Here is a 27121-nt window from a genome sequence, read left to right on the forward strand (position 1 = left end):
ATGTGTGTGTGCATGCGTGTGTGTTTGTGTGTGTGTGTGTGTGTGTGTATGTGTGTGTATGTGTGTGTATACCGATTAGGGTCTGAAGAGTTGTTTGCGATGTCTTTTGTAATGCTGTGTTATTTTTTTTTCTGTTTTAGTCTGGTCTCCAAATAGAAACCAAGCACCGCGTGAAGGCTTTCTCATTCCTCTTCTTCATGGCCACTTGCTGCCTCGCCATGGTTAGACCTCTATTCTTTCACATCGGTTAATAAATACATGCTACCTCAATTAAGGTTTTGTTCTCAGCCTTTCTTCACATTTCTCCTATAGCTCATACTTTATGTAAGGAAAGAAAGCTTTTTCAAACTTGTCTTCTGAAATTGTTTGACAAGATTTGCACTCTTTTGCTCTTGTAGAAAGGTTTGCCCTTGAGGGGGCGGGGGTAGGGGCGCCTGGGAAGATTCTCATTATTATTCTCTCGAGTTTGTCTTAAAATATTAATCTAAATTTACCCCGAAAATTTTCTCGAAAAAATTCAGTTAGGCCCAACAAACCTTTGATATTTTGCCACCAACATTAATAAATAACGAGATTGGCCTGCTTAAATAAATTTAAATAAGTGTATGACAAAAAATACAGCAACTCAACTCTCCATTAAATGAACTGTCCGATAAATCAACTGTTCAAAAAAAAATGCGCATAACCACTTCTTTACATGAATGGAATAATGGAGTAGTTTTTTACACAGAGAAGTTTTATACCTTGCTTTTGCGATACTTAATTTTTCGAAAACTAAACTTCTTTGTTTTTACGGTTGGTTGAATACGTATTTGTTTTTGTTGAGTGATCCACGAAGGACCAATAACTGAAAACTTTATCAGCAATTGTTGCAATCAATACTTACTTGCAAGCATTCTTCGCCAAATATAGAAAAATTCACAAACTTACAAAAAAATATAAATCTGTTGTTATAGAATCAAACTTTTGTCAAAAACTGTCGTTAAAAGAAAAAAAGAGACAGAACTCAGCGAAAAAGTTAGGGAAGTCAATGATAAAATTAATAGCGCGAGTTGCAGGCTCGAACCCAAAATGTTTCTTATCAGTTCATCATGAGTCCCAAACGGGCTTAGGCTGATAGCGGCGAAGAAGTCTGAAGAACGGTTACAAAAGGGTCTGATATAACGTAAAAACCTGGAAAGTGTGTTGAACAGAAGCCAATGCCTAAAAAACAGTCGGAATATAGGTCAAGTCGCAAAAAATAGAGACCTCATTGGAGACCAAAGTCATCAAGGATCTGATTATAGTCTGATCAGACATCAAAATCTAGACATCACAATCCAGACATCAAAATCTAGCACCTGCGCTTGAATTACATGGTTCGGAAAAATTTTCCAGCGCACTTTAGTCTGAACAATGACTTGGAACTTTTCCAATCAGAGGCCACTTTGGTTTAGGAATGTTTGGTCAGAGGAGAAATTGAGAGCTCGCTAGTCTGACAAGAAAAGATTTCAAATGCGATTGAGTCTGATAAGGAACCATTTTGAGCGCACTTTCTTCAAATTTTGTTTATTTTTTACTGAGATGTTGGCTATGCCAAGACGAGTTATGATCAGAGCCTTTTACCGCTGATACGAACTAGATGATCCAGCTGATAGGAATTGTCGTTCCCCTTCAGAAGTAGTTTTGAATAACTGTAGATCACGACGTTTTTTATGGTAAGCTGTCTAAGCTCATCTATTGAGTCAAAAACATGCAACAATGGCATACTAAATATTTTAATTTTCAAACAATTTACTTTGTCAAGAAAAAGCTATTTTTTCCATCAGCAGTACTCTTAGAATTGGATTTTCTTTAGTTGAATATACAAATGAATACATTAACATTTCTGAATTCAGTATACTATAGCGATAATATGAAATCTGTTCTTATTTAAAACCATTCTCTGGTCAAACTATTTCGCTCGCTGATGGATTCGATCAGAGATAACTTTGAGCAAACCCGAATCTGATCAGAGATAGATTCCGTTGAAAATTAGTCTGCTCAGAAGCAGATTTGTGCGCTCTAGTCAGCTCAAAGGCGGGTCTGAGTGCACACTATTATGCTCAGAGGCAGATATGAGCACACACTAGTCTGATCAGGAGTGATTTTTGAGCTCAAGATAGTCTGATCAGAGAAAGCTTTCGAGCGCCAACATGGTTTCTAGTGTGATTAGAGGTTGTTCTAGTGAGATTAGAGGCTGGGATGTCGCGGAAGATGAGTATTAATAGCTGAGCTGATAGAAAACTTTACTTGTATCCTTATTACTGCAGTATAATCTTGAAAAGAAACAAAAAATAGAATTAAAAGAAATAACATTTAACTTGTACTAAACGATAAACGTTATAATTCGAAATTATTTCTTAAAGTAACTCAAAGCTGATCACTCTAAACCAGAACTGCACGGGACGTGTGCTTGATAATGACTTTATCGGAAGGCAAAGTCTTGAACTATTTGTGATCAAAAGGAAAGTCTGGAAGATTGTCTGACCAGTGGTCAGAATCTGAAAGGTGTTCTAATCAGATTGCATCGTTTGGAAAATGACCCGATCAGAAAGTTAAATTCGTGCCAATGGTCCTATTAGAGACAACTATGGCAGCATCAGAGTCCCCAAATTTTAGATCAGAGGTTTTTTGGGCATGGTGAGGCAATATTTGGAGGTTGGACTCATTAGAAGGTGAAAAAACTTTGTAAAAATGGTCTAGAGAAAATTCATTTACGCCTCGAGCATAAGCCTGGGCAAATTTATATCTAGGAAACTTGTTTTTGGACCAGCAGTTTTCATTATAAAACCATTCAAAGAAAATGAGTTATTAATCTTTCCAAAAATTTCAAATAATTTGCAGAAATAGAATCTTCAAATAATCAATTTAGCTTGTTTAGAGAATGAAACACGCGGTGAGCTGTTGGCATTTATCAGAAAACTTTATTGATCTCAGAAATAACGTCATTTGGTCGATTGTCTGCACTTTTTAGCAAGAGCGAGCGAAAAAGTCGATGAAAAGAATTTTCAACCATAATTAACGTTCAAAAGCAGTAAAAGGTTAACAGATAAATCTATTAGAGACATTTTAAAATTAAAATTAGGTTAAATTTAGAGCGCCATTTAAGTATCTAATTAGAAAGGCTAGTTCGATTCACAAAATATCGATTTTCGTGTATTTTTGCGGTTGTTATAATTTAGTTCTTTTTTTCCAATTAAAAATTCTGTCAAAACGTTAAATTTCAAATTCTCATCAAAAATCTGGTATTTGATCTGTAACCCTATTGTAGTTATACGGTGATGGCTAAAAGGCATGAACGCATTAAATTCTGCAAAATTGAACAAAAAAGGTTTAATATTTTTAACTCAACGTTAATACCAATTAACATTTTGTCATTGAAAATCCTAAATCAGCCGAAACTGCGTCATTGCAGAAAGTTTTGTTAAAAATTATGTCAGTTTGTTTCTGTTAGACTCAAAAATGTGGCTCAATTAACCTATATTGACCTCCATTACTAAACAGCGACGGCTTGTTATTAAAATGCAAGTACTTACTATAGTCCAATATTTCTCTTTTAATTACCGAGGCCAAAAAGTGTGTTATGCAGATTTAATTTCGGACTCTTAATCCACCATTTTCGAATTGTATTTCTAAACTAAGCCTATTTTTTGCATCTCATTATTTTTGCAATTATTCAAAAGGATGAAGGCTGAGTTATTTTTAGTTATCTTCTGTTTTAAAAAGCTCGGGTTCTTGTCCTTTCAAACCACAAGCGTGACTTTCAACTTGTTTGACTAAAAGGAAAAGGGCTGAGTTAATGGGTTTTCCCTTAAAAGCTGTTGAGGAAAAGTTGAAAGAAAGTTAGCCCAGTTCAGTTGCTTTTTAGCTTTAATGGAACGTATCTTATAATGGACATTAATACACTGAATATGGGTCACGCAAACCTATAACAAACAAACTTTAGAAAAGGTTTCTTTTCTAAGAGAATTATTTTCTCAGAGATTTATTTAAGCTTCACTGGGTTAAGAAAAACGAAATTTCTTTGACAAAAGTGAAGGTCAAGCTGAGGTTATCTTATCACTAATATCTCACTAAAGGTCAAATTAAATTGCTATCTAAAATTTAATATTCATTTTTTTTCGGCATGGCCTATTTCTGGAAGCTAATTTCGAGTGGCGAATAATGGTTGATTAAAAATTGAATAACGATTCCTCCACCACCTTTGGTAAAATTGTATTCCCAACCCTCCCCCTCAATGTTTTCTCAAAAAGAGGGAAAATACGTCATGATTATTATTTTTTTTTTATTTTTGACTTGATTAAAACTTCCACAGCATTCTAAAATTCCTTATTTGTTGTAAAAAGGACCGCGTATATAGCTTATTGATTGTTTACGAAGTATATCAACATAGCGCAGTAATTAAATATCCCGCTTCATCGATTCATTGTACATAATTTGGTGAATAAGACGTAAGCATCACGCGCTAACAAGTGTACGTATTTTCAAGGGCGGGAAATATGAACAAAAAACAAAGCGCTTCATTCGCATTATTTGTGGGCTTTTACAAATTCCATGAAAGTTAAGAGCTTCTCGCAAAATTTGTCAAAAAATTGCAGTTATATAAGCTTTGTTCTTACAACTAAAAGTAAACATGGCTGTCATTTTCAGATACAAAAAGCACTCTTAGAAAAAAATTTTGATAAGTTGGCGCCTGGTTGTTACGCCTACTTAAAAATGGCTCATATATGCGTTATAAGACGTCAACAGATAAGATAAAAAATCGATGAAGCGAAAAATTGAATTGACAAAATAACCAGGCAATTGTGTGAAAGCGTTCAAACATGCTAATTCCGCACGTGCAAACCAAAAAAGTCTTCCAGATGTACACTGAGGTCTCAAAAAAACGGAACTATTACACTCAACAAGTAGAAGTGTTACAGAAAAATTTGAAAAGATCAATTATTGTTCCGACCCACTTTAGTAGAAGAAGAAGATTTATTTAGTGGGGGAGGAACTATATAATCAATTGGGTTTTTTTTTCTTCAGTCAATTTTGCGCGATCGATATATTTATCGCAGTGGGTTGTGTGTTGCATCATTGAAAGCCCGTCCAATGTAGAATATAAGAAACCAATGTAGAAATCCTGAGAAATCCAATGTAGAAATCCTGATTACGTTAAACCTGGTAACGATAGTGTTGCTGGTTTCACCTATAATTAAAAAAAACGTTGTTGAGCCCTTTAAACTAATAATTTCGCAAAAATTTTTTTGCAAAACTTTTCAAAATTCAGCTTTTTTCATTAAAAAAGCTTCTTTAGTCCACTTTGTGTAAATTTACCAAATTTACACGCCTAAAAAGTGCTAACATAATCTCCGTTATTTCCAAAGAAGGCTAGTTATACTTTGAGGATGTTCGTATATTAAAATGGTGGTTTTTTGATAAGTTAACTCGATTATTATGCAAAAATGCATTTTTTTGATATATTCTTTTTGGTCAATTTATTCACATCTATATTATTCACAACAATTCAAGGGTACTAAGGATAGGTGCAATTGGATTCCTACAGACTTTCAAAGAAACCTATCTAATTTTTATTCGAACGCTTGTGGTCGTCTTTTAAAATTCCTTTTTTCAAAGTAAAAAATGGATTATTGAGCTTTCAAAATTTTTTCTCTTTTTGTCAACTTGTAGATTAAGGTCATTGAAAGCAGATAGCTTCGTCTTTCTAAGGGATTAAAATTTAATGTTTAATGTGGTTTATTCATTTGAGTCGCGGTTTTTCTGCTTTGATATTACAAGTTTTCAATTTTTTTTTATTTTGAACATTTTCCCATCATTAAGGTTGCCTTTATGGTCCTTCAAAGTATTGAAATGTCAAATATCACATTATTGGCACATAAAATAACCCAATTAAAAACATCAGTTTTCATTGAATAAATTATTGTTTTAACTGCATCGACGCCGTCTTCTAGCAAAATTTAATGGATTTTATTTTTTCGTTTTATTTGTCGTTTCAGTGGTTTCAGGTTTTAGTGTTTTCCAATGGAGGAGAAAAAGAACATATGTACTGATTTTAGTCGATAGCTGAAATTTTTTCTGACTTTGAAATCAAATTTTAAAAAATCAAAGAAGTATTTTTTTAAATTTGCATTCTTCTTTTTTGTCTACTTGTTTAACCAGTCTCATTAAATACAGGTTGCATAACAAACTATTGGTCGTGAAGAAAAACACAATTGAACATGCCTAAGGTTTTTAATGCATTACTTACTGTTTTCTGGCTTCTCCGCAAAATAGTAATTTTAAGACGGATTTTGTTCCAATTTTTTAATGCAAACGTTTGACACATTCCTAATAATGACAGATCTGAAATTATTTTGAGAATTGAACGAACCTATTTATTGACTTAATTTGCAATTTAATGTTTTTATGTGATCGATAAAAATTATATTTGAAAAAATGAAAATACATTTTTTAAAATTTTCGCTTTGTTTATTTTCTAATACTTGTCACCAAAGTATTCAAAAAGGCGCCGCCGATTTATTGCGAATATTGAATTTTGTTTTTCTTCTGAATTTGTTGTTTATTATTTGTAAAAAAGGGGAAATATTCTAGATAAAGAAAGGTCTCAAAGTATTCAAACTGAGGCATGCATGAACATAAAGCTGCATTTCAATTGATTTCTAATTGTTTTTTTTATTTGAAATTATGGTTTGTCGGAAAAAGATAAACGTATTTTTTCAAATCTTTGCAGTTTTTGTTCTTTTTTGTTTCCTTGTTTCCGAGTCTCTTCAGGGACTGGTCCCATGTTTTTGGCTAGTTTTTTCAAACTAACTTCTTTAGATTAGGTTTTATTTCACGCTACTCTGACTTCGTTCTTATGTAATTTATTTTCGAAAAAATAGACATTATGTTTTGGATAAAATATTTCTTGTTGTTATTCAAATTTTCATTTGTCCAGTATTCTAAATAATGGCAGGTCTCATCGGCCCTCTCATCTGGCTTGATTTAGTTTACTAAGTGATTTCAATTGGAAGCAACTTTTACACCAATCATTTTTGATCAATAAGTGAGTTTTTTTGAAGTTTTCTATCTTTTCCTCATTTGGCGGACAATTAAGCCAAACTTGTGAGTGAGAAGCGGGGGTCAGAACATTATACATGAAGTCACATTACCGAGCCTCCTTAAGTTAAATATAATTTAAAACTAAAAAGTGGGCTTTAAAGTTCCCAGTTGAAACTCTAATTGAAATCATAATGCGCCAAAACTCGACAAATAATTGATGTTGACAACTTTGGTTATCATTCGCATAAACGTGTGTGTGTGCTTGCGTGTGTGGTGTGTTTGTGTGTGTGATGTGCGTGTGTGTGTGTGTGTGCGTGTGTGTGAGTACATTTGCGTGTACGTGCTGGTGTTTTTTATTTTAAACCTTGGGCCGAAGTTGCTTTTTGGTGAATGTTTTTAAGATTTCAATTCATAATTACAAGCAGTGGACTGAAAAAGGGAAATAAATTGTGCTTTCAGGGTTCGTTCAGTTTGTGCACAGACTCGAAGTACTACCTTCAGAAATTCTATCTGTTCTACCTAGTCGCCAACACAATCTACATTCTGGGGTTACAATTAATATCTTCTCATTGTTCTTAATTGTTTTCCGTTCTTAATTCCGTTCCTATCAACTTGGAAATTATAGTATCATTGAATTTCAGTCGTGCACCATTCCATATGGAAAATATGATACTTAAAGTGAACTCAAATTAAGCCGAAGTAAAATTAAGCAGACATGCAAACAAGCCGAAAGTTGTGTAAGATACTTAAATGATCAAAAAACGGGAAGCGTTTTGTACTTGGAAAAAAAAGATCCACAACGTTCATTGTTAATTTATTTGTTTATGTTTATGTAGTATGCTGGTGCTGATGAGTTTGCAGCAACACCTGGCTCACTGTCTGGAGGATAAAAGGGCCCTGGCTCTCTTGCTGTACCTGGTGCTCCTCCTCACTACCCCAATGGTAGCTGCTCACAACATCCCACTCGCTGTAGCCACCCTCTCCGCCACACTCTTACTCGCCAATTACTGGTACGAGTCACGCACATTTTGGAATTCTCCATTATCCCCCCTCCCCTAATCCAAGGGTAAATTTTCCCTCCCATGAAAAGAGCGAGCTCGAAACTTCTAGGTCTAGACTACAACCCCCCTCCTGATACGTTATGCGCACCAAGTGAAATAAATCAGGCAACCATGCAAAAACCGGACATTGTTCATAAATCCACAGGCAAGACCGGACGGTTATCTTGCAAGGTTCTTGCAGATAATGGTTATCTTCACTCAACTTGCAGGACGAATGGTTATCTTTCAAGATTCTTCAAAGGCGTTGTAGGATCTTTGCAAGATTTTAAAAAATATATGTCAAGGTTTGCAGGAAAAATTATCAAATTACCTTATCCAAAACAAAAAAAAACTTTTGACATAAAAAAGCTCAGAACATAAAAAATCAAACTCGGTAATCAAATCATTTTCACAGTTAGACTTAAGTCGCTACCTTTTTAACCGTTCTTTGCCATATGGTCTAGCAACATACAAAGTCATCAAACATTCACCCAATAAAATTTGAAAGCAAAATCGGCGTCAACTTTTTCCTCAACATCAGAGAACACCATTTCAGTGGTAGAGGTTTAAGAGTGACGTCATTTCATTCTCCATCTTAGCAAGGCTGACCTTCTCAAGGACCTTGATAATAAGCCCATTACTGACTCCTATTGTTTCCGTTGTCAAATTGGCCGATTTTTCGTAATTCCTGGGATTTCGTAATAAAGAAAAAAAATTAATACAGAAGTTAAATTCTTTCACGAATGTAAACTCGTCCCTTTAATAATGATGTCCTACTAATTATGAGAACAAGGCCAATTTTCTTTTTTAAGAAAAACGAACAACAATAGAAGGTAGTATGAGCTTATGAAAGGTCATTGAAAACCTTGAAAGACGATAAGCAAGTTACAAATTCGCTCCTTCCTCCTTCTTAATTTCAGCCTTCAGCCATTACAGACAGACTTGAATTTAATATAAAGCTGATTGGTGTTCAACAATTTCATTTAAAAGCGTGCAAAACGGAGGTCAAATTAAGAGGGTGCAACCTTCACTATAATTGCACAGGAGGTTTACAGTGTTAATTTGACCTCTTTTTTGCACGTCATTAACCGGAATAGCCGAACTTCAGAGCACTTGATTCTAAATTCAAGTTTGCGATTACTTAACACCGAAACAACTATGAATGTTGTTATTTTGACCCCTAAAGAGCGCATAACAAACAACAACATTTACCATTAAGGATACCAAGTGAACAAACCTGCACCCCACTGCCCTTCAGCCCCCTCCCCGCTCCTTAGTTTAATTACCCTAAGTAGTAAGCTGATATGAAAGTGCTTCCGGTGTCAATGAACATAATTAGGGTTCTTCCTTAGACCTGGTGACATACTTTGTGGACCAGTAATAAAATAAAGACATTAAGTAATTTCCTCTTTTGAAAGGTCATGCGCAACGCGAATTACATTATCAATTTTAGTGTAAAATTACCAAAAGCTGACATTAAGAAAAATGTTACTTCGAACAAGGTTTTTTTTTGCATTTCAGACAAATAGAACTGGTACAGCGAAAAAAAATTTGCTCGAAAGTCAAACTTTTTTGAAATTGTTCTCTCCTAGATTATCCTAGAAAATAGTCTCCTAGATTTTTCGAGCTTGCTTTATTTCGTTGCGAGCGATAGAACTGAAAATTTTTTAAGATGTAAATTCAAAACTTTTTATTCAAAATTTGATAAAATCTGTAGCCAGTTACAATTGGTTTAAAAACTTGACCCACCCTAATAATCACTTAACTATTATTATAATCATCTGTCAATTAAACCTGCAGTAACCGATTTCAATATAAAAAAACGTAATTTAAGAACAAAAATAGTGATCAAAGCCACTTAAAATGTTGTTTAATGGAATTGTTCCGTGTTCTGATATCAAATTTGGAGTCAATATCAATGTTTTAGAATATCAAAGCACTTGAACTGTCAGTAATCGAGTTCGTTGGTTTTCCTTTCTATGATGTTTTTTCAAGTTCTTAACCCACAGATATTTTTAAATCAATGCAATTGCCTTTGATTTTTGAATTAATCATTCAAATGATCATCTGATTACATAACTGTCAAACCAATTATGGTGTTATATTGATTCACAGTTCTCACATAATAGGTAAAAATAGGTACAACCACGATGGAGATAGTTAGTGATAACTGTGATTAAAAAATCAAGGGTTCTATACAATTACAAAGCATAATGGATCAAAAATAAAGCGTAAAATGGAAAAAAGATTTCAACAATTTAATTTGAAACCAAAAAAAAAATCCAAGACAAGCAAGATGCATAAACTCGAACATTTGAATTCCTTGAAAGCTAGCAACAATAAAAATTGAAAATGTTTAAACACTTCTTATTAAACGGACTATCTTTGGCTTTGTTATTTTGGCTCATATTGACCCCCCAGCTAAGCTTCAATTTGAACCCAGTTTTAGCTCATGAAGGGTATAACGGAATTTATAGACTAACAAAACTATGAGAAATTACTATTGAAAAGGAAGAAAGAAAGAGCTACTTCGCTTTTTTTAAAACATCCGACAAAAAGCAAGCTTTATAATGTCACTGATAGAACTAATCACACCTTAAATTAGCCTTTATGTGAAGGCAAACTATTGTTTCAAGTACGTGATTTACGAAACATAAAAAACCTTTTAAATAAAAAGGTAATTCAAGGTTTTCAGAATAAAAACTGGAGCGAACTTTTAATTGCACAGAACAATAAAACGACCCAACTATTCAGAGAAAACAAACCTTAACATGAATAGTTTAGCAGCTTATATGTGCCCTAATTGCCCCTATTCGCAATTGCTTGAGCAGTTAATGCTTTTTTGTTCCGACCCCACTTGTGGGGGGGGGGAGGAACTATATACTCAAATGGGCTTTTTTGTTCAGAACATTTTGGCCGATCGATATATTCATTGCAGAGAAATGTGAGTGGTATCAATAAAAAGCACGTCCAGCGTAGAATTCAAAGCTAAAAAATTTTTTGTTATGCTAAGAAGATTTTTGTTCGAGGAGATATCGAGGACTGAAATTTTGTGTGAACAAGAGATATTTGGCATGATTTTGTTCACTTTTGGTGTAATTTTTCATCAAATTAAGATATTTTTTAATTAAAATTTTAATTCAAAATTACATTTCACGACACAAATTGAATCCATTTTGAGTTCCTTATAGACGAAAGGCGATAAAAAAGACTAGTTTTGGTCTCATCGGGAAGTTCACTATCAAAAAATTCGTATTCTATATGACAGTTCTTCTCTTTACAAAACTTTTCATATTTTTTTGTTCTCTTGGGTCATCTAGCTAGTCAAATTTCATATCTAAGTTCCATTAGTGACAAACATGATTTACAGTCAAATGAAGCCCAAGGAACAAAAAAAGTGGTCTTCAAGGAATGGCTCGTGTTTTTTTTTTGGCTTCGACTCTGAGTTTTCGTAATTTTAAATAAAATTTTGATTTTCTTTTTGAGGTTTTACTAAATTTTGGAGTCCTATGGCATAGTGTCGTTAACTAAAAGTGCAATAGGTTCGATAATGAGCATCAAGTGAACCTATCTAGAGCTTTGAGTGGACAGATAATGGTTGTTAAGAATTTAAAAACAATTTTTCGAGAAATTTTTTTAAACATTAAAGATAAAAAACTTATATTTGTGAATTATACGTCAGTAATGACAGGACCCCCTTCCTTTCTACTGCAATCAAAATTCGTCTGGTTAAAGGTTTTATCTTCTAACTATTTGTTATATGACTTCAATGCCACAAGATTTCGAAATTTTTATTTTTTTTGGTTATTTCCGTATTATTGGTTCCTCTTGAAATCTTATCACATTATCCGGATATTGATATCTCCTATTGTATGGGAAGTCGTTCACTTCCCAAGTCGTGCACTAACAAATTTATTTTGTTGTTTCCATAGTCATAAGACTTATTGTGATGTCTGATTGATTACCTAATTGTGACAAATGTTCTTGTCCTCCAATTGAGGCATACGCTCCATTTGAGCCTTTTATTGACTTCCATTGAAAGCTACTGAATTTAATTATTGGCTGTTAAAACTTTAAAAATAGTTTTTCGTAGATATTTTTTTTGAAAATTAAACGATCTTAAATTTTTGGCGAACTGTAAGTCAGTCTGAGCAATGACTGGACCCCCACCTCTTTTCTACTACAACAAAAATAATGTAGTTAGAGGTTTTATCTTCTAACTATTGGTGTTATGACTTCTAAGCACGAGTTTTCATAATTTTTTTTAATTTTGGATATTTTTTTCGTATTTTTGGTTCCTTTTGGAATCCTAACAAATTATTCTAATATTGATAGTTGCGTTGACTCATAGATGGATTTCAATGGATCATACATAAAGTTTTCAGAGAAAAACTTCAAGTTTAAATGGCTTCAACACTTTCTTCTCGCACTTCGTAGTTTTTATGTTTTGCCTATATTTGTTGTTGTTTCTATATTCAATGATTTATTGTAATGTCTTATTGACGACTTCTGATTGACAAACATCCTTATTGTCTCATCAGGGCTTAAAATAGCATATTTATTATGCTTCTGCTGAAAGCTATTGAATTGAAATGCGATGATACTTCGGGGTTTCTCAAAAAAATCGTGGTTTTAATTTATTTGTACATTTTTTTGATTCATTGGTGCCTAATTGTTTAAAAAACTCTTAACTGAAAGTAGAAGAGTTTTTTCTGAAAAGTTCATTTTTTTATGGCTTCGACGCTTTTCTCGCTCAATTTTTTTTATTTTGCTACTTTTGCTTTCTTTTATTCTTTAGGTAGCCTTAAAATGCTAACCGGTCCCATACGCTTGTAATTGAGGATTGAATGAATGGCGTTAACCGAAGCAGTTAGTTTAATGGGACTACTCTTAAAAATTATGATATTATACATTTTTAGGATATTTAATGATTTTTCAATTTTTTCAGTTTTTGTTGTTCTTTCCGTAGCTTATAACTTATTCTCATCATTGAGAGGTGCCATATATTCTTTGTATTTTAAAAATCAACATTTTTAATGATATTACGGCGTAACTGATGATTTGTTCGTTGGTTAATATGAGTCTTTATAGCAAGTTATGTGAGTGGTGTAATTTTGTTTCTTTTTCTCGTCCTTCAGCACAATTGCGTAATAACAGATCCCAATGATTTTCAAATGTGGCCAAATTGAACTTAACTATTCATTCTGTATAATTTCAGCTGAATTAGTATAAATGAAATTGAAAGAAAAATACATAATATTCATATAAAAGCTAAAGATTTTAATGGCTTCACTAATTTGTGTTTTCGCAATGATTGTAATTTGTTGTTCGTAAGTTTTTTGAGTTTTATTTCATCTTTAGTCCAGTTCTATGGCTTAGTCTAACCAGAGATAGGTCCTATTGGTTTTATTGTGAAATCATTTTGTTAAAAGTTAATTATTTTTAAGACATCTAAATTTATTTGGTTTAAAAAATGTTGATTGATTTTTGACCTTCGCCGCATTATTTCTTCTTTTTGTCGACTTGTTACCTAGTCTCAGTAAAAAAATCCCATCTGATGTGTAATTAGGAAAAAGTAAAATTGTGTAGTTAGGGTTTTGTTTGTAATTTGACGTTGTTACTAGGTGCTTTTAAATTAAGACATCGAGTTTTTGCTGTGAAACTTTTGTTTTTGCATTTTTCGTTGTTGTTGATAATGTTTTTTTCGTAGTCTTTTTAATAGCAGATCTCGTTTCAATGTGGCATGGCATTATTTAAATCAATTATTAGAGTGGTTGTGTAACTCAAACATTTATTTTTGATTATCTCTTAGTCAAAAATGTAAGTCAAAGGACAGTCAAGTCAAAAATGTAGATGAGCGCGGGTCGGAACATCACATGCAAACGCACATTAACTAGCTTCCTTGTTGAGACTTTGAAACCATTTGTTGTCGAAAAAAATCAGTCAAATTTGCCTGTGCCCAGTTCTTATTGGCCTACAAACGCAACGTTGTTTCTATTTTATTTCTCAACTATTGTTTTAGGCTTTCAATTTTGATGACTGGGATACCAATTGTTTTTGAAAAACTTTAATGAATTTCCAAACCCTGCCTTAATTTGTTTTCTTTAAATCACTTTTGAACCTTACAAAATTGAAAGATTTTTTGCACTTAAGTTGTAAGATATGTTCTTTTTACTGATTTTGTAATATAGCTATGCATTTTTTATTTGAGGCATATTTGGGCACTAAATTGGCCGCATGTTATTTAAAGTTATTTATAATTATTTAAAGTTTTGTTATTGCCGATGATTTTACAGCACTAGTTTTTGAAAAAATTAAATGTTCTCAAATAATTTTAAAATATTTTTTTAAATTTTGCTTATTTAAAGACATATGCTTTGTTGAATGACAAAAATTGATGTTGATGGAAAAAAATTGATGTTCAAGTCCTTCGTTAATCCGATTACTTTAATTAAGAACTTGTCCTGCTATGTTTTTTACTTGGTCCAATAAAAAATTTGTTTCGCTTTACCGTAACACACAGCTTGTTCAACAGCATGTTTTCTCTAGGATAGTTTTAATCCTTGCTCATCCTGTTTAAAACACTTTTAGGCAGCCGTTGATGAGCAGCGCAAACTCAAAATGAACAAGGTCATATAAAAAACGAAATCGAGAGTAAAAATGGGATCAACCCATGAAACCCATTTTCCAGTTGCCCTCTACTCGACCTCTGTTTTTATACGTCTTATTTAGAATCTCTATTGCTTATTAGTAATGATAGGTCTAACTACTGACAGACATCAAAACAGTTCGCAATTCAAAAAAAAATTGACATTGGAGTTAAAGTCTTTTTTGTCTGTTACGCATTTCAATGTGGTTTCACCTCAAACACAATACATAAGAAAACAAATGCAGCAGTTATTCCAAACTTTTGAAACCATGAAGATTCCAATTTATAGCCTAAAATGTTAAAAACAAATCAACTTTAAAAAAGCTCAATTTCTAGCTTTAGTATAGGCAAACACTGCAGGAAACATTAGCAGAACTCATATCCCTGCATCAAAAATTGAAGTCCAATATTTAACTTTCTCTTTAATGTTTCAAATGCTTCTTAGTAAAATTACCGGGGCTGAACAGCAAATTGAAAAGAGAGTAAATCAAAAGGACAGTAAATCGAAGGGACAGTAAATCGAAAGAACAGTAAATCGAAAGAACAGTAAATCGAAAGGACAGTAAATCGAAAGAACAGTAAATCGAAAGAACAGTAAATCAAAAAGATAGTAAATCGAAGTGACAGTAAATTGAAGGGACAATAAATCGAAAGGACACTAAATCGAAAGGACCGTAAATCGAAAGAACAGTAAATAAAAAGGACAGTAAATCGAAAGGACAGTAAATCGAAAGAACAGTAAATCGAAAGAACAGTAAATCAAAAAGATAGTAAATCGAAAGGACAGTAAATCGAAAGAACAGTAAATCGAAAGGACAGTAAATCGAAAGAACAGTAAATCAAAAGGACAGTAAATCGAAAGGACAGTAAATCGAAAGAACAGTAAATCGAAAGAACAGTAAATCAAAAAGATAGTAAATCGAAAGGACAGTAAATCGAAAGAACAGTAAATCGAAAGGACAGTAAATCGAAAGAACAGTAAATCGAAAGGACAGTAAATCGAAGGGACAGTAAATCGAAAGGACAGTAAATCGAAAGAACAGTAAATCGAAAAAACAGTAAATCGAAAGAACAGTAAATCGAAAGGACAGTAAATCGAAGGGACAGTAAATCAAAAGCGATATGGAATGGAATGTTTAATTCAGCATCATTATTGACAACAAGCATCAAACAATCAAAAAACATGATGGGATATTAAACAAGCACTTCTTATTGATAGAATACCCATTTAGAAAGGGAACAAATAATTAGGTAGGTGACTTAAAACCACATTAAAGTCTTATCAAAACACTTATCTATAAACAATATCAAAAACAGTTGTTGTCAATAAGTATGTTTCTCTAACTCTTGATAGTAAGACTGAACTTAAAAACATGTTGAGTTTTTGGGTAGGAGTTGGTTTTGAGCCAAAAAATTTTACATTTAAGCAGTTACAACCTGCAGTGATCGCAATTTAATTCTGGATAAACTTTTTGGCATTCCATTTAATCGTCTTGCAACACTTTAGGTGGACGTATTTCTAGGAGTACAATGATCGAATTCTAAGAAAAAAGGAAAAAAACCGATAGTCTCTGACTGTTCCATTGAAAATTTTCTCAGCAAAAAGAAAAATAAGAAAATTTTTTATTATGTGGACAATAAAGAAACCCGATCAAATTTCCCTTGAAAAAAATCGAAGAACGAGTTTTTGCAATAGGGTTATTTTCTCAGATTCGCTTCTGAACAGTAGCAGTGTCGTGTTCTCAAGCACGAGTAACAAGAATTTTATCATTTTAATAATTGAATTCAAAATGGCCCAAATGTACAAAATTTCACAGATATTTATAGTCCGTGTCAGTATGAAAATTTACAGATCCGTCTAGATATAGATAAACTGATATGGGTTAAAATACACCTTAGTTGTGAACAAGTTTTTCCCCTTGCCGTATATGACAAGTACTAGTGCAGTTTTTTGCACTTAACATTGTTCTCCCTACCTGAGAACATGTCATTTCCATCTACTGGGAGGGTCGCAGAGTTGGTTTCTGATCATATCTGATGGCGGGAAGGTCGAATCTATCTCACAAATTTATGATTTATGTACACTGATAAACTTGTGGTATGAACAAATTTTAATCGACGATTCGGTTCAAATTAGAAGCCATTATTTAATTTCACTTCACCATGAATCAGGTAAGAAAGTTTTCGATATATATCGAAGTTTTAACTTAAGTTGCTAAGTTCGCCACTTCTCGATATATTACATCCTCCCTCCTTTTTAAGCAAGTTTTTTATTTCTGCTTGAAGTTCTCGTGGCCACTGAAAGTTGTTCCTCTTCAACTACTGAGGTTTCTTCAGTAGAGTTGGGTGATGCCACGTCTATGTCGTCGCTACTGCTATCAGACTGTGAGTCAGTAGATTCGGTCTTGATGTCGTCAGGTTCCAGCCGTGCAATTTAGTTGTCACTAACAAGCACTGTCTTGTTTGAATTCTCCGGCTGAATGAACGAAGTGTTCCTTCCTTTACGGATAATGAAAGTAGCTGGAACCGTTGGTGAACTGTTCGTCGGTTAGAAGAGGACTCGTTCACACAGATCAAAATCCGTGACCGCTGGAAGTCTTACTTTGCGTCCCAGTAGCAGTTCTACAGGAGTTTTGCCCCGCGTCTTGGAAGTGTTCCGATGTGTCATCAAAACCCGCTGTAGGAAAGCGCCAAATGACACATTCAGATTTGGACTCCAGGCTTGAATAGCCAGTTTCACTGTTTGGACAGCTCGTTCGGCAATCCCATTTGCTCTTGGATGGTAGATGGGAGATTACATCTTTTAAATCCCCAGTGATTCACACCATTGCTCTAGGTCACTGCTCACAAACTCAGGACCATTGTCTGATACTAATATTCTTGGTATCCCAAATCTTGCAAAGATTTGACTCAAGAGCACGTTTACTGTTTGTGAGGCTCTATTTCCCACAGGGAAGGCTTCTATCGAACCTGATCCCGCGTCTACTATCACTAAGATATTATCTTGATCCTTAACGTAGCCCCATTCCATGTGGAGTCTTTCCCAAACTTCAGCTTCCGGCCAAGTAGATACTGTTTTCGCCAGGCTAGGCCTGTTTTCTTGGCATTCCTTACATTTACTAACATATCGAAGAACATCTTGACTCATGCCGGGCCACCAAGCCATCATTCGAACTGCTGTTTCAGTTGCATTTTTGGATGGGTGAGTCTCATGAGCTTTGGCCATCACGATGGGTCTTAGTTTGGGTGGAATGAAAGTCACAACTCCTCGAAAGATGACTCCATTGTGAATGGTCAGGGCGTCTTTCTGTTCTTCAAATCCTTTCTCTGCTTCTGAGCACTGCCTCCAGATGCCGCTTTTTAATCGTTTGATGACAACTTGAAACAGTCGCTTCGATCCCAGCTCAGTTTTGATGTCTGACTGGGTCACCAGGTCGGATTGGACGAAGTAGATATTGTCAAGAGCAAAGCAGACTCGATCATTATCATCGTCGTCGTCAAAGTCTAGTCTGCTCAAAGCATCAGCGTGGGGATCTGTTCTCCGAGTGTATATTTCAATTCGAAGTCAAATCCCATCAGCGCCATCGCCGATCTCGTAATTTTTGCTGATGCTGTTCTCGGAATTTCTTCGTCTGGGGTGAAGAGATATTTGAGAGGATTGTGCTCAGTCTGTAGAATGAACCTTCATTCGAGTAGGAATTGTTTCAATCTTGTGACCACAAAGAGGATTGCAAGTGCCTCTCGCTCAATATTGGAGTAACTTTATTCGGCTTGTGGCAACTTCCTCGAGACGTAGATCACAGGATGTCCTTCTTGTGAGAGTACCCCGCCTATAGCTTTCTCTGAGGTGTCTGTTGTCACAGTTGCTTCCTTCGTCAAGCTGTAAGGCTGTACAAGAGGGTTAGCACATAACTCGTTTTTGATGTTTTCAAAAGCATTCTGTTCTTCCTTTTCCCATCTGAATTCATCTTTTCGAATTTCGTTTAGGGGTAGCATTTTTGTTGCAAAATCCGGTATCATTCGAACATAAAAAATTGCTAAGCCGACAAAGAACTCGAGTTGTTTCATGTTTGATGGCGGTTTTGCATTTTTGATTTTCTTAACATGTTTAGGATCGGGTGCTTTTCCCTCTTTGGAAACAAGAGTTACCAAGAAAACTTACGCTTGAAACTGGTTTTGAGTTGGATTTCTTCTCATTGATGGTGACACTTTTTTCACGTAGACGACTCCTGACTGCAAGCATTGGTTTCTCGTATCGATCCTTTGTTTTTCCATATACCAGTACGTCGTCTTGGAAGATGACCACACCCTTGATTCCTATGAGAGTTGACTCAATGCAATTCTGGAAGATTGATGAAGAGTTCTTTAGGCCCTGAGGAAGCCTGCACATCTTGAATAATCCCTGCGATGTGTTGATTGTGCATATTTCTTTTGCATCCTCGTCCAGCTCAATTTGATAGTATGCATCTGATAAGTCAATTTTTCCAAAGTAAGAGGCCCCATGGAGATTATGGAAAATAATCTTCATGTCTGGGATTGGATAGTCCTCGTCCATAACTTTGCCATTGATGTGAACTTTCAGGTCCACGCATAGTCTCAGAGCTCCATTTTCCTTCCGCCGCTACACTACTGGTGACGCATTTGTGACCCCCACCAGGTTGTACTGGCTCCAGGATGCCCTGTCGTACCATTGTCTCAAGCTTCTCTTTGACCCTGTCTTGGAGAAGTAGAGATATCTTACTGGCTTTGCAGAACATTGGCTGTGATCCCGGTATGAGTTTCACATGCTCTTTGTATCCTTTGACTGCAGGTAGTCTTGCATCACTCACTGCATTGATGCCTTCGTGGGGAGGTATGTCTCTCCCAAGTAGCCCAAATTTTTTGTCGGATTGCACAACTGCTAGTTGTTGCTCATACTTGCTTCCGTTCCACTCAACATCACATGTTAGTGATCCCAGAAGCGTCAGTTGATGACCGTCATAGGCCTCAAGACGTCTGACTTTCCCATTTAACTGAGGTTTACCAAGCTCAGTCCAGATTAATGATGTTATCACGGTGCTATCAGCACTGGTATCAACTTGCAATTTATTTTATGGTCTTTTACTGATATGTACTCCCATGTCACCGACATGTTAAACACGTTTTCCCGTGTATAGTACATTCCCATCTCCATTTCAGATGATGTTTGACCCAACAACTTACCTTCTTCCTCGCAGAAATTGTTGTGCTGGTCAGACTTACCTAACTTAGGCTGGGTTTTACTTGTGCACATTTTTGAGAAGTGCCCCACCTTTTCACAGGTATTACATTTCTTGTTCAAGGCCGGAAACGGCTTGCTAATGTGTGGCTTACCTCCAAATCTATTACACAAGTTACCATTGCCTTTATTACCAATGAACTTTTCAGTAGGTTTTCTGAAGGTCTTTTTGAAGTTGTATCCCACTTCTTCTTTTAATACAAATGGTTTATTACCTGTCGAGGAACTCGCAAAAGCCATTGCGTGACTTCTGAACTGTAAGCTTTCTGCCGTTTCAGACAGAGACATCGTTGGCTTTGTTTTAATGCCATCTAATAGTCTTAATTTGGCCTCAGGGTCTCTCAAACCTGAGATAAATTTAATTTTTACCAACTCTTTCTCAGGGTTGGTTCCTGTTTTAAGTTTTTCGAAGTCACAATAACGTGCTTCCTCTCTGCGGCGCGCTAGAAAATTGTCGTCAGATTCTCCAACGCCTTGGACAACGGACAGAAATTTAACCCTTTCTGCCGTTTCTACTCTCTCTTTAGAGGAAATATAGTTTTAACACGAAAGCCTGTGATTTTTAAAAGGTTTTGGGTGAGAATCAATCATAATCTGAGAAATGCTTTATTAGAAAAAGCGTTCCTGCTCAATTTACGATTCCTGCAAATATGGATATCAGACATAGTTAAACTTTGGAACAAACGTCATTTTAACATCAATTTGGATCTTCAAATATTTGAACGACGAAATGTTTTCAATCAGCATTCGTTACAGAGCTTTGATGGTGCGCCCGACAAAACAACATTTGTTGACATTTTTTAGGCTTTAATTGAAATTTTTAACTGTGCACCAATGGTCGATGGTGTTTAAATAAGAAAGGAAAATCTGCCCTGTTTGAATTTTTTCCAATGCTCACAACTGTTGTTAACAAGATCGTCAATATATAACAAAATCAGGAACGGTCCGTTTTCGGAACCCAGAAGAAAGCAAAGTTTTAATAAGCTAATTTTCGGTGACTATTGTTCATAAAGGTAACATGCTGAAAATTTTCCCCAAAACCTAGGTTTTGTAAATTTGTAGAAAATTTTTATGATCAACCGTATCAAATGCTTATTGAAATCAAGAAATGCCCTACACTGGATTTTTCTAGCTATTGTATCTTTTTTTCTCGCAAATGGCCATAATCACTTCAGAACGTTGGAGCTGTGTACAAAAATCAAACTTTTGCAGAGATGTTTACACCTCTAATTAAAAGAGATAAGTCTCTTACGAATCATCTTTTCAAAAATTATGTTTACACAATTTAGACCACTTTTCGCGCGATATCTGTTCGGATCACCGCTTCTGAGAAGTCAATATTTTTTGCTGTAGTAGAGTGATGTAGGGGAGCAATTATTTCGAAAAAAACTAATTGAAAATAACTTCAGAATCTGGGTAAAATTGTTAAACAAAATTTATCGTTTGGTTGCTTATTCCTTAGAGGTTATTTTAACGATATAGCGATATTCAATATTTGGAGTTCCATTAAAATCTGACTGATGTTTTAATAGTAGCAAATTTCACTATATGTTTTAGAGAATCATAGATATTCTAGAAATAGAGTTCGATAAAAGATGTTCCTGAAAAATTTGAAACTAAAAGAACAAGCGATAATAATTAAGATTAGGTGATCTACTAACTATCGATACTTCTATATTAGGCTGTCATTATTCTCATTCTTGATCTGCATTTGATCATTAAATTTACATGACTTGCATTAAATTTCAAACAGACGATTTGAATGAGCTGTATTGAATTTAGCTTGTCTGACAAAAATTCGTTGAATGAAAGAACGAATTAAAAATCGGAAAAAAGCGGCATACGTCAGATATATTTGCCTTGAATTTATATGCAAGCTGAAATTGAATGAAAAAGGGGTTTGTAAATGTTTGTATCAGACAAATTAACCAATAATCAACGAATAAAAATTCAAATTGAGAGTTTGAAGGTATTCGTCAAGAACTTCAAGTCCAAAAGACGGCTACACCACAGAGGTGATTGCATATTTTGTATTTGATTTCAGATTCAAAAGATAATATTTAGTTTTTCCAACCTGTTTTAGAGGTTGTTTTGAAATTCTACACTTGTTTTGTGGAGCTGTCGAGCAATCAAAATATTTACAAAAAATCTCCAGAGAGTACATCAAAAATTTTATTTATTTTAAAGTTAAACCTAGAAATGCATATTAAGCTTAATACACGTGAAAATCACGCTGGTGAGGTTTATAAACTGCACCAATATATTGAAGAAAAAACACTTTCAAATAAAGCATGAAAATTCGAAATCGTAATCAGCTCCATTCGACAAAATGATGTCAGAAACACCAAAAGATCAAAAAACATTTCTGCAGATTAATTCGGGCGGAAATTTTAGGCATTAAAATTCGAACGAAACAAGTAAGCTCGCGCATCTGTGCTTCTCAATAACAAGTTCCGACTTTCCACTCAGTACACAATGAAGACTTCATAAAACACGCCACTTCTAATAACAGCAAAACATCAACTAAAAACAAAAAGATACTCCCGCAAAATCTAGAAATTCTTCAACAGCTCTTCGAAAACAGGAGTGCCATAATAATCAAAATAGGTTGTGTTATCGAGTGTGAAACTGTGAACCATTAAAAAAAGCGTTTCATCTTTTCGTAATATTAAGTAAAAATCAAGTATATATCAAGTGTATAAAGAGTAAAAGAGCAATCAATGCTGTGCGGTGTCTCTCGGGGTCACCAGAGAGAACTGTGCGGTGTTCCGCCTTCAGTTAATATTGAATGTGTAGTGTTGGTGGTGCTGCGGCCGGACGTCAGAGAAGCAAACTAATCAGTTTGCTTCACTGACGCCAGTGTTGGTGGTGTTTCAAAAAAGACCCTTGAGTTATAGTTACTTTGGCACGATATGCCTGGGCTACCCTTTGCCCACTGTTGTTCCCTGTCAACAGTTAAAACTTTCGTGAGATTTGCTTCAAAAATCTTCTTTTGCTACTGTGAAAAAGTCATCCATTTCCTAACCATTGAATTACATCTCTATAATCAACATTATGACTTGGTTTTCTTAAAGTTACAGCTTTAGCACGTACCTCTCCTGGTACAAATGCGATAAAATAAGAATCCATTTAAAGTCAAAAATTCTTCATCTCAATTGTCATCAAAACTAATAGCTGCTTACTGCAACCTCCTAATAACTAAAATAATAAAAAATTTGAGATAACATTTACCACATCTGATCTCAAAGTCTTGGTTAATTTATCAACACAAAAGACAAATAAAAATGCGGAAAAATGAACAGTGCAGAAATTTGTTTCTGAATATCATATTTGTCAAAGTAATTATGTTCGATAGCTATCATCTGAAACCACGAATTATTAAGCACCATTTAGCAATATATTCCTTTCCCCGTTTTTTTCTGTCAGCTTCATGATTTAAGATATTAAATTAGAAAAGAGCAAAAAATAGGAAAAAACTTGCGCTATCATAAAAAACTCATTGATATGTAAAGAACTGCACAGAAGTCACAAAAAACTCAATACTTGATGCCTGCCTGTGACACTTGCAGCTTCACCTTTGCCTTAGAACAGCAGAGCTCAAGTAACTTTATATAACCTTAACCTCTTAAGATTTTATGTCTGAAATGTTTCAAAATCGAACTTTAATGAAATTGATGAAAACAACCAATACTAACAGGTACCATAATTAAATAATTAAGGGAGAGTAGAAAAAGGAGTTTTTATCATCTCGACGCATCAACTACTGTTAAAAGCTCTCGTTAATTTTGTTCAAATTTTAGCTAATTCCCTATGGAGAACCTACAAATGTGTGCTAGAAAAAGTAGGCTAGCATAGAGTTCTTTCAGTATTTAAAAAAGATAAAGCTTTCTTTTAAAAATTTTCAAAAACTTTAAAAATATTTCCAAATTTTTTGAGCCAACGCGTTGATGAATAGTGACATTTTAAAGCTATTTCTCAGTTTAACATTAAAAAAATGCAATCTCCCTATATAAAAACGTGTTTTAATGAAGGTTGATTATTTAGATGTTTCTGACGGATACCCCGATTTTTATTTGATTTTAATTCTGTCTGTCAAAAATTTAGTGTTATAACTCAATAAAAATAATTTTCTCAAATAACAAATACAATATTAACGAGCACCTTTATCAAAAACAATGATATCGAGAGTCGGGCGACTTTGCGGCTTATGTGCTGCACTTTACTTTTGTTTGTATAGACAATTGACCTTTATGATGTCACTCAGTTCGAAAATTATATCTTTAAATAACTTCATATTCATCATCAGAGAAAGAACCTCCAGTTTCTCAGCTAAAACTCTTTTACGAAAAGATAAAAATTTGATTCTACTCAGTAATATCAAAAGCAAAATCTGGGCATCTCATCTGAGTGATGTTTAAGGGTTTTTGAATTAAAATTTTGAATGCATTGAACTCAAAAACCAATCTTTTGCTGTTCCATTGAATTGTTTTTGTAATATAGCACACATTTAAAATTACCAAAAATATAAGTCTTTTCATCTCATTTCCCCCAAATATGAAAAAAAAAACTGATGATTTCACAGTGTTTCCAAGCTAAAGGAAGCGTCGTCACAGACAATGTTGGATCTGTTTGGGCAGGAACTGGATGTTCAAACCCAATTGTCAGAACCTTGTCGAACATACAGCCATTCTACGGACCTATACTTTGATCCTTAAAATTTTTTTTAGCAATAACCAGCCCACTTTTTATATCCTAAGAGAGAACAAATGAAACCATAACCAATAGTTCCATTTCTTTACAGCTAAGAGGAAAGAATAAAATTTTCTCAATTTTTCTTTTCAACGCCATTTCTTAAAAAATCAGTACTTGGACTGCCAGATACGTTTTAATCAATTTTTCTTTTACAGAAAAAGGCTCCACTTTTTTCACATCTATTAGATTGTATATTATTGCCTCTGATTTTATAAAATGAAAGAATAAATTTCTGGCGCCGAATATTAATTTTCGTTCAAATATCTATATATTTGCATTTTTGACTGATAACAGTCATAACTTAGACTGATTACAAGTTATTATACATCTAATTGAACTTTTTCAACTTTTTACAAATTTTGCTTATTCATGTTAGGAATTTTGCAATCTTGGCTTTCCAATGGCGCTTTCAGTTCTAGCATATCGATTTTTCTGTCTCAAAATATTGATGACTATCAAGACATTAAATTCTTTCTTCTCGCCTAATGCTTCTTTTTCTGTCTTATCAATTGTCTGATGCTATCTTCTCTGTTTCCTCCACTTTTTATCAGATTAAACAAATATAACTCTGCTTTGAAGGGACATTTCTCGTTAAGTACATCCGACATCAAAATTTAGAAAGCGCCCAAAATAGAACAGACAAAAGATTCTGTATAGACTATTCAGAAAAAGACATCATCAATATTTGCTTAAAATCAGCTTAATAAAGTCTGATTGACAGATAGCCGGCAATGCACATCAGCAAAACGGCATGAAAGTTGGTCTCTCTCTCCCATTATTGACCCCTCAGCTTAGTAGGGCAAAAAATTGGAACCCTTTGTATCACCGTAACTATACTATAATGTGGTATTATACATTGCAGGGGGGTTAAATGGTAAATAACCAAAAGTTGGGAATAACAATCCGGGAATAGCTGGCTCGACTAGAAGTTGCAATCGTTATAAAAAGTTAAACGGGTTCGAAATTACAAACTGCACTTCTTGTTAGACCGACAACTACTCTAATCATTTAAACAGTCCACAGTTAATATTTTGAATAAAAAGAATTAGTTTTTGTTAATGGCCTGAAAATTGTCAAAAGGATGCTTTGAAAAAAGAATATCAGTATACTTGCAGCTAAAATTAGTATTATGATTTGAATTTTATCAATAACGAAGTACAGTACGTCGTAATTAATGCAACGCAGCATTTGTTGCATATTGCATGTAATATTGACATCAATTTGCCATGAATAACTTTTTCAACGTTCAGTTCGCTTTCCTCTTATCGAATAGTCTCCATAGCTTTTTCCAAGCATTCAGACTTTAGATTATTTTTTTAACATCCACCGGCTTTCATTTTTTTGCGACAGTTTCTTTGACTTCATTAATTTGAACTGATTGCTAACAGGACTTAAAATAAGGTAAAATTGCATCTTCTTAAATTGTACAGAAAATTAGTCACAATTTTGTCCCAAATTTTCACGAATTCCAATCAAAAGTCTAAATCTCACTCCAAATAAGCGGAGTGAGTTTTTCAGTTCAATAAGAGATTTTGAAGCTAACAATTTCTGCATTACGTCAGGAACTGTCAACTTAATCAGGAAATATTTGGTGATTATTCACATCAATTAAGTACCACTCCTTTCCAAGTGGATACCATATCCATTGAACTTTTTCCCAGTCTTAACTTCCCCTAATCCATATCTATAAGCTGGCAGTTGGTTGTCTCTTACGAGAGTGAACTAATTCTAGCAGACAAGGTTAGCAAGTCATTATTACTCAGTTATTAGTACAAAGTTTTTTCCCACTTTTGCTGATAGAATAATGCTCTCCTCTTGCAAGGTAGCAAAAATAATCACCCAGGCGCGACCAACACCTCAATACACACCCAGTGAATTTCGGATAGCAATACCTTGTACAATTTGCGTAGGCGAGTTGATTGATTTGTTTTTTTTTGCACAGATCAATCCCAAGGTAGGTCACAAAATTATAAAAGCCCACATATATTGTTCAAAAAATCCTCATTTTCATTTTCAAGAGGAACTATATTGAAGTAAATGTTCAATTTGCGTAAACATTACATGAAAGATTTGTCGAAGAGATATAATATTTAGAACTTAATAGGAAAGCTCGCAATATCAACAGAAAATTAGAAAGCTTCATCAAGAGCTATTGAAAATTTACGGTACAAATTTGCATAAGTAATCGAAGTAATCGGAACGCGCGGTTGTAAATTAAAAAGATCTTAACTAAGAAAAGTTTGCATGTGATAACTTTATTTTCGCACGTTTTACAGAACCATGTAAGCTAACTTTTTGTTCCGACCCCACTTGTGGGGGGGGGGGGGAGGAACTATATACTCAAATGGGTTTTTTTGT

At 34.3% G+C, this 27121-nt stretch overlaps 1 protein-coding gene across 1 annotated transcript in view; it reads left to right on the top strand.

Annotated features, from left to right (window-relative positions):
* Window positions 1-27121, top strand: part of LOC142352283 (uncharacterized) — a 59112-nt gene that overhangs the window by 22184 nt on the left and 9807 nt on the right. Inside the window, exons 4-6 of the mRNA XM_075404784.1 lie at window positions 141-221; window positions 7525-7613; window positions 7902-8075. Coding sequence (XP_075260899.1) covers window positions 141-221; window positions 7525-7613; window positions 7902-8075 — 344 coding nt within the window. The remainder of the gene's footprint in view (window positions 1-140; window positions 222-7524; window positions 7614-7901; window positions 8076-27121) is intronic.

Source organism: Convolutriloba macropyga, chromosome 13, assembly GCF_964194025.1.
Source record: "Convolutriloba macropyga chromosome 13, txConMacr16.3, whole genome shotgun sequence".
Classification (NCBI taxonomy): Eukaryota; Metazoa; Xenacoelomorpha; order Acoela; family Convolutidae; genus Convolutriloba; species Convolutriloba macropyga.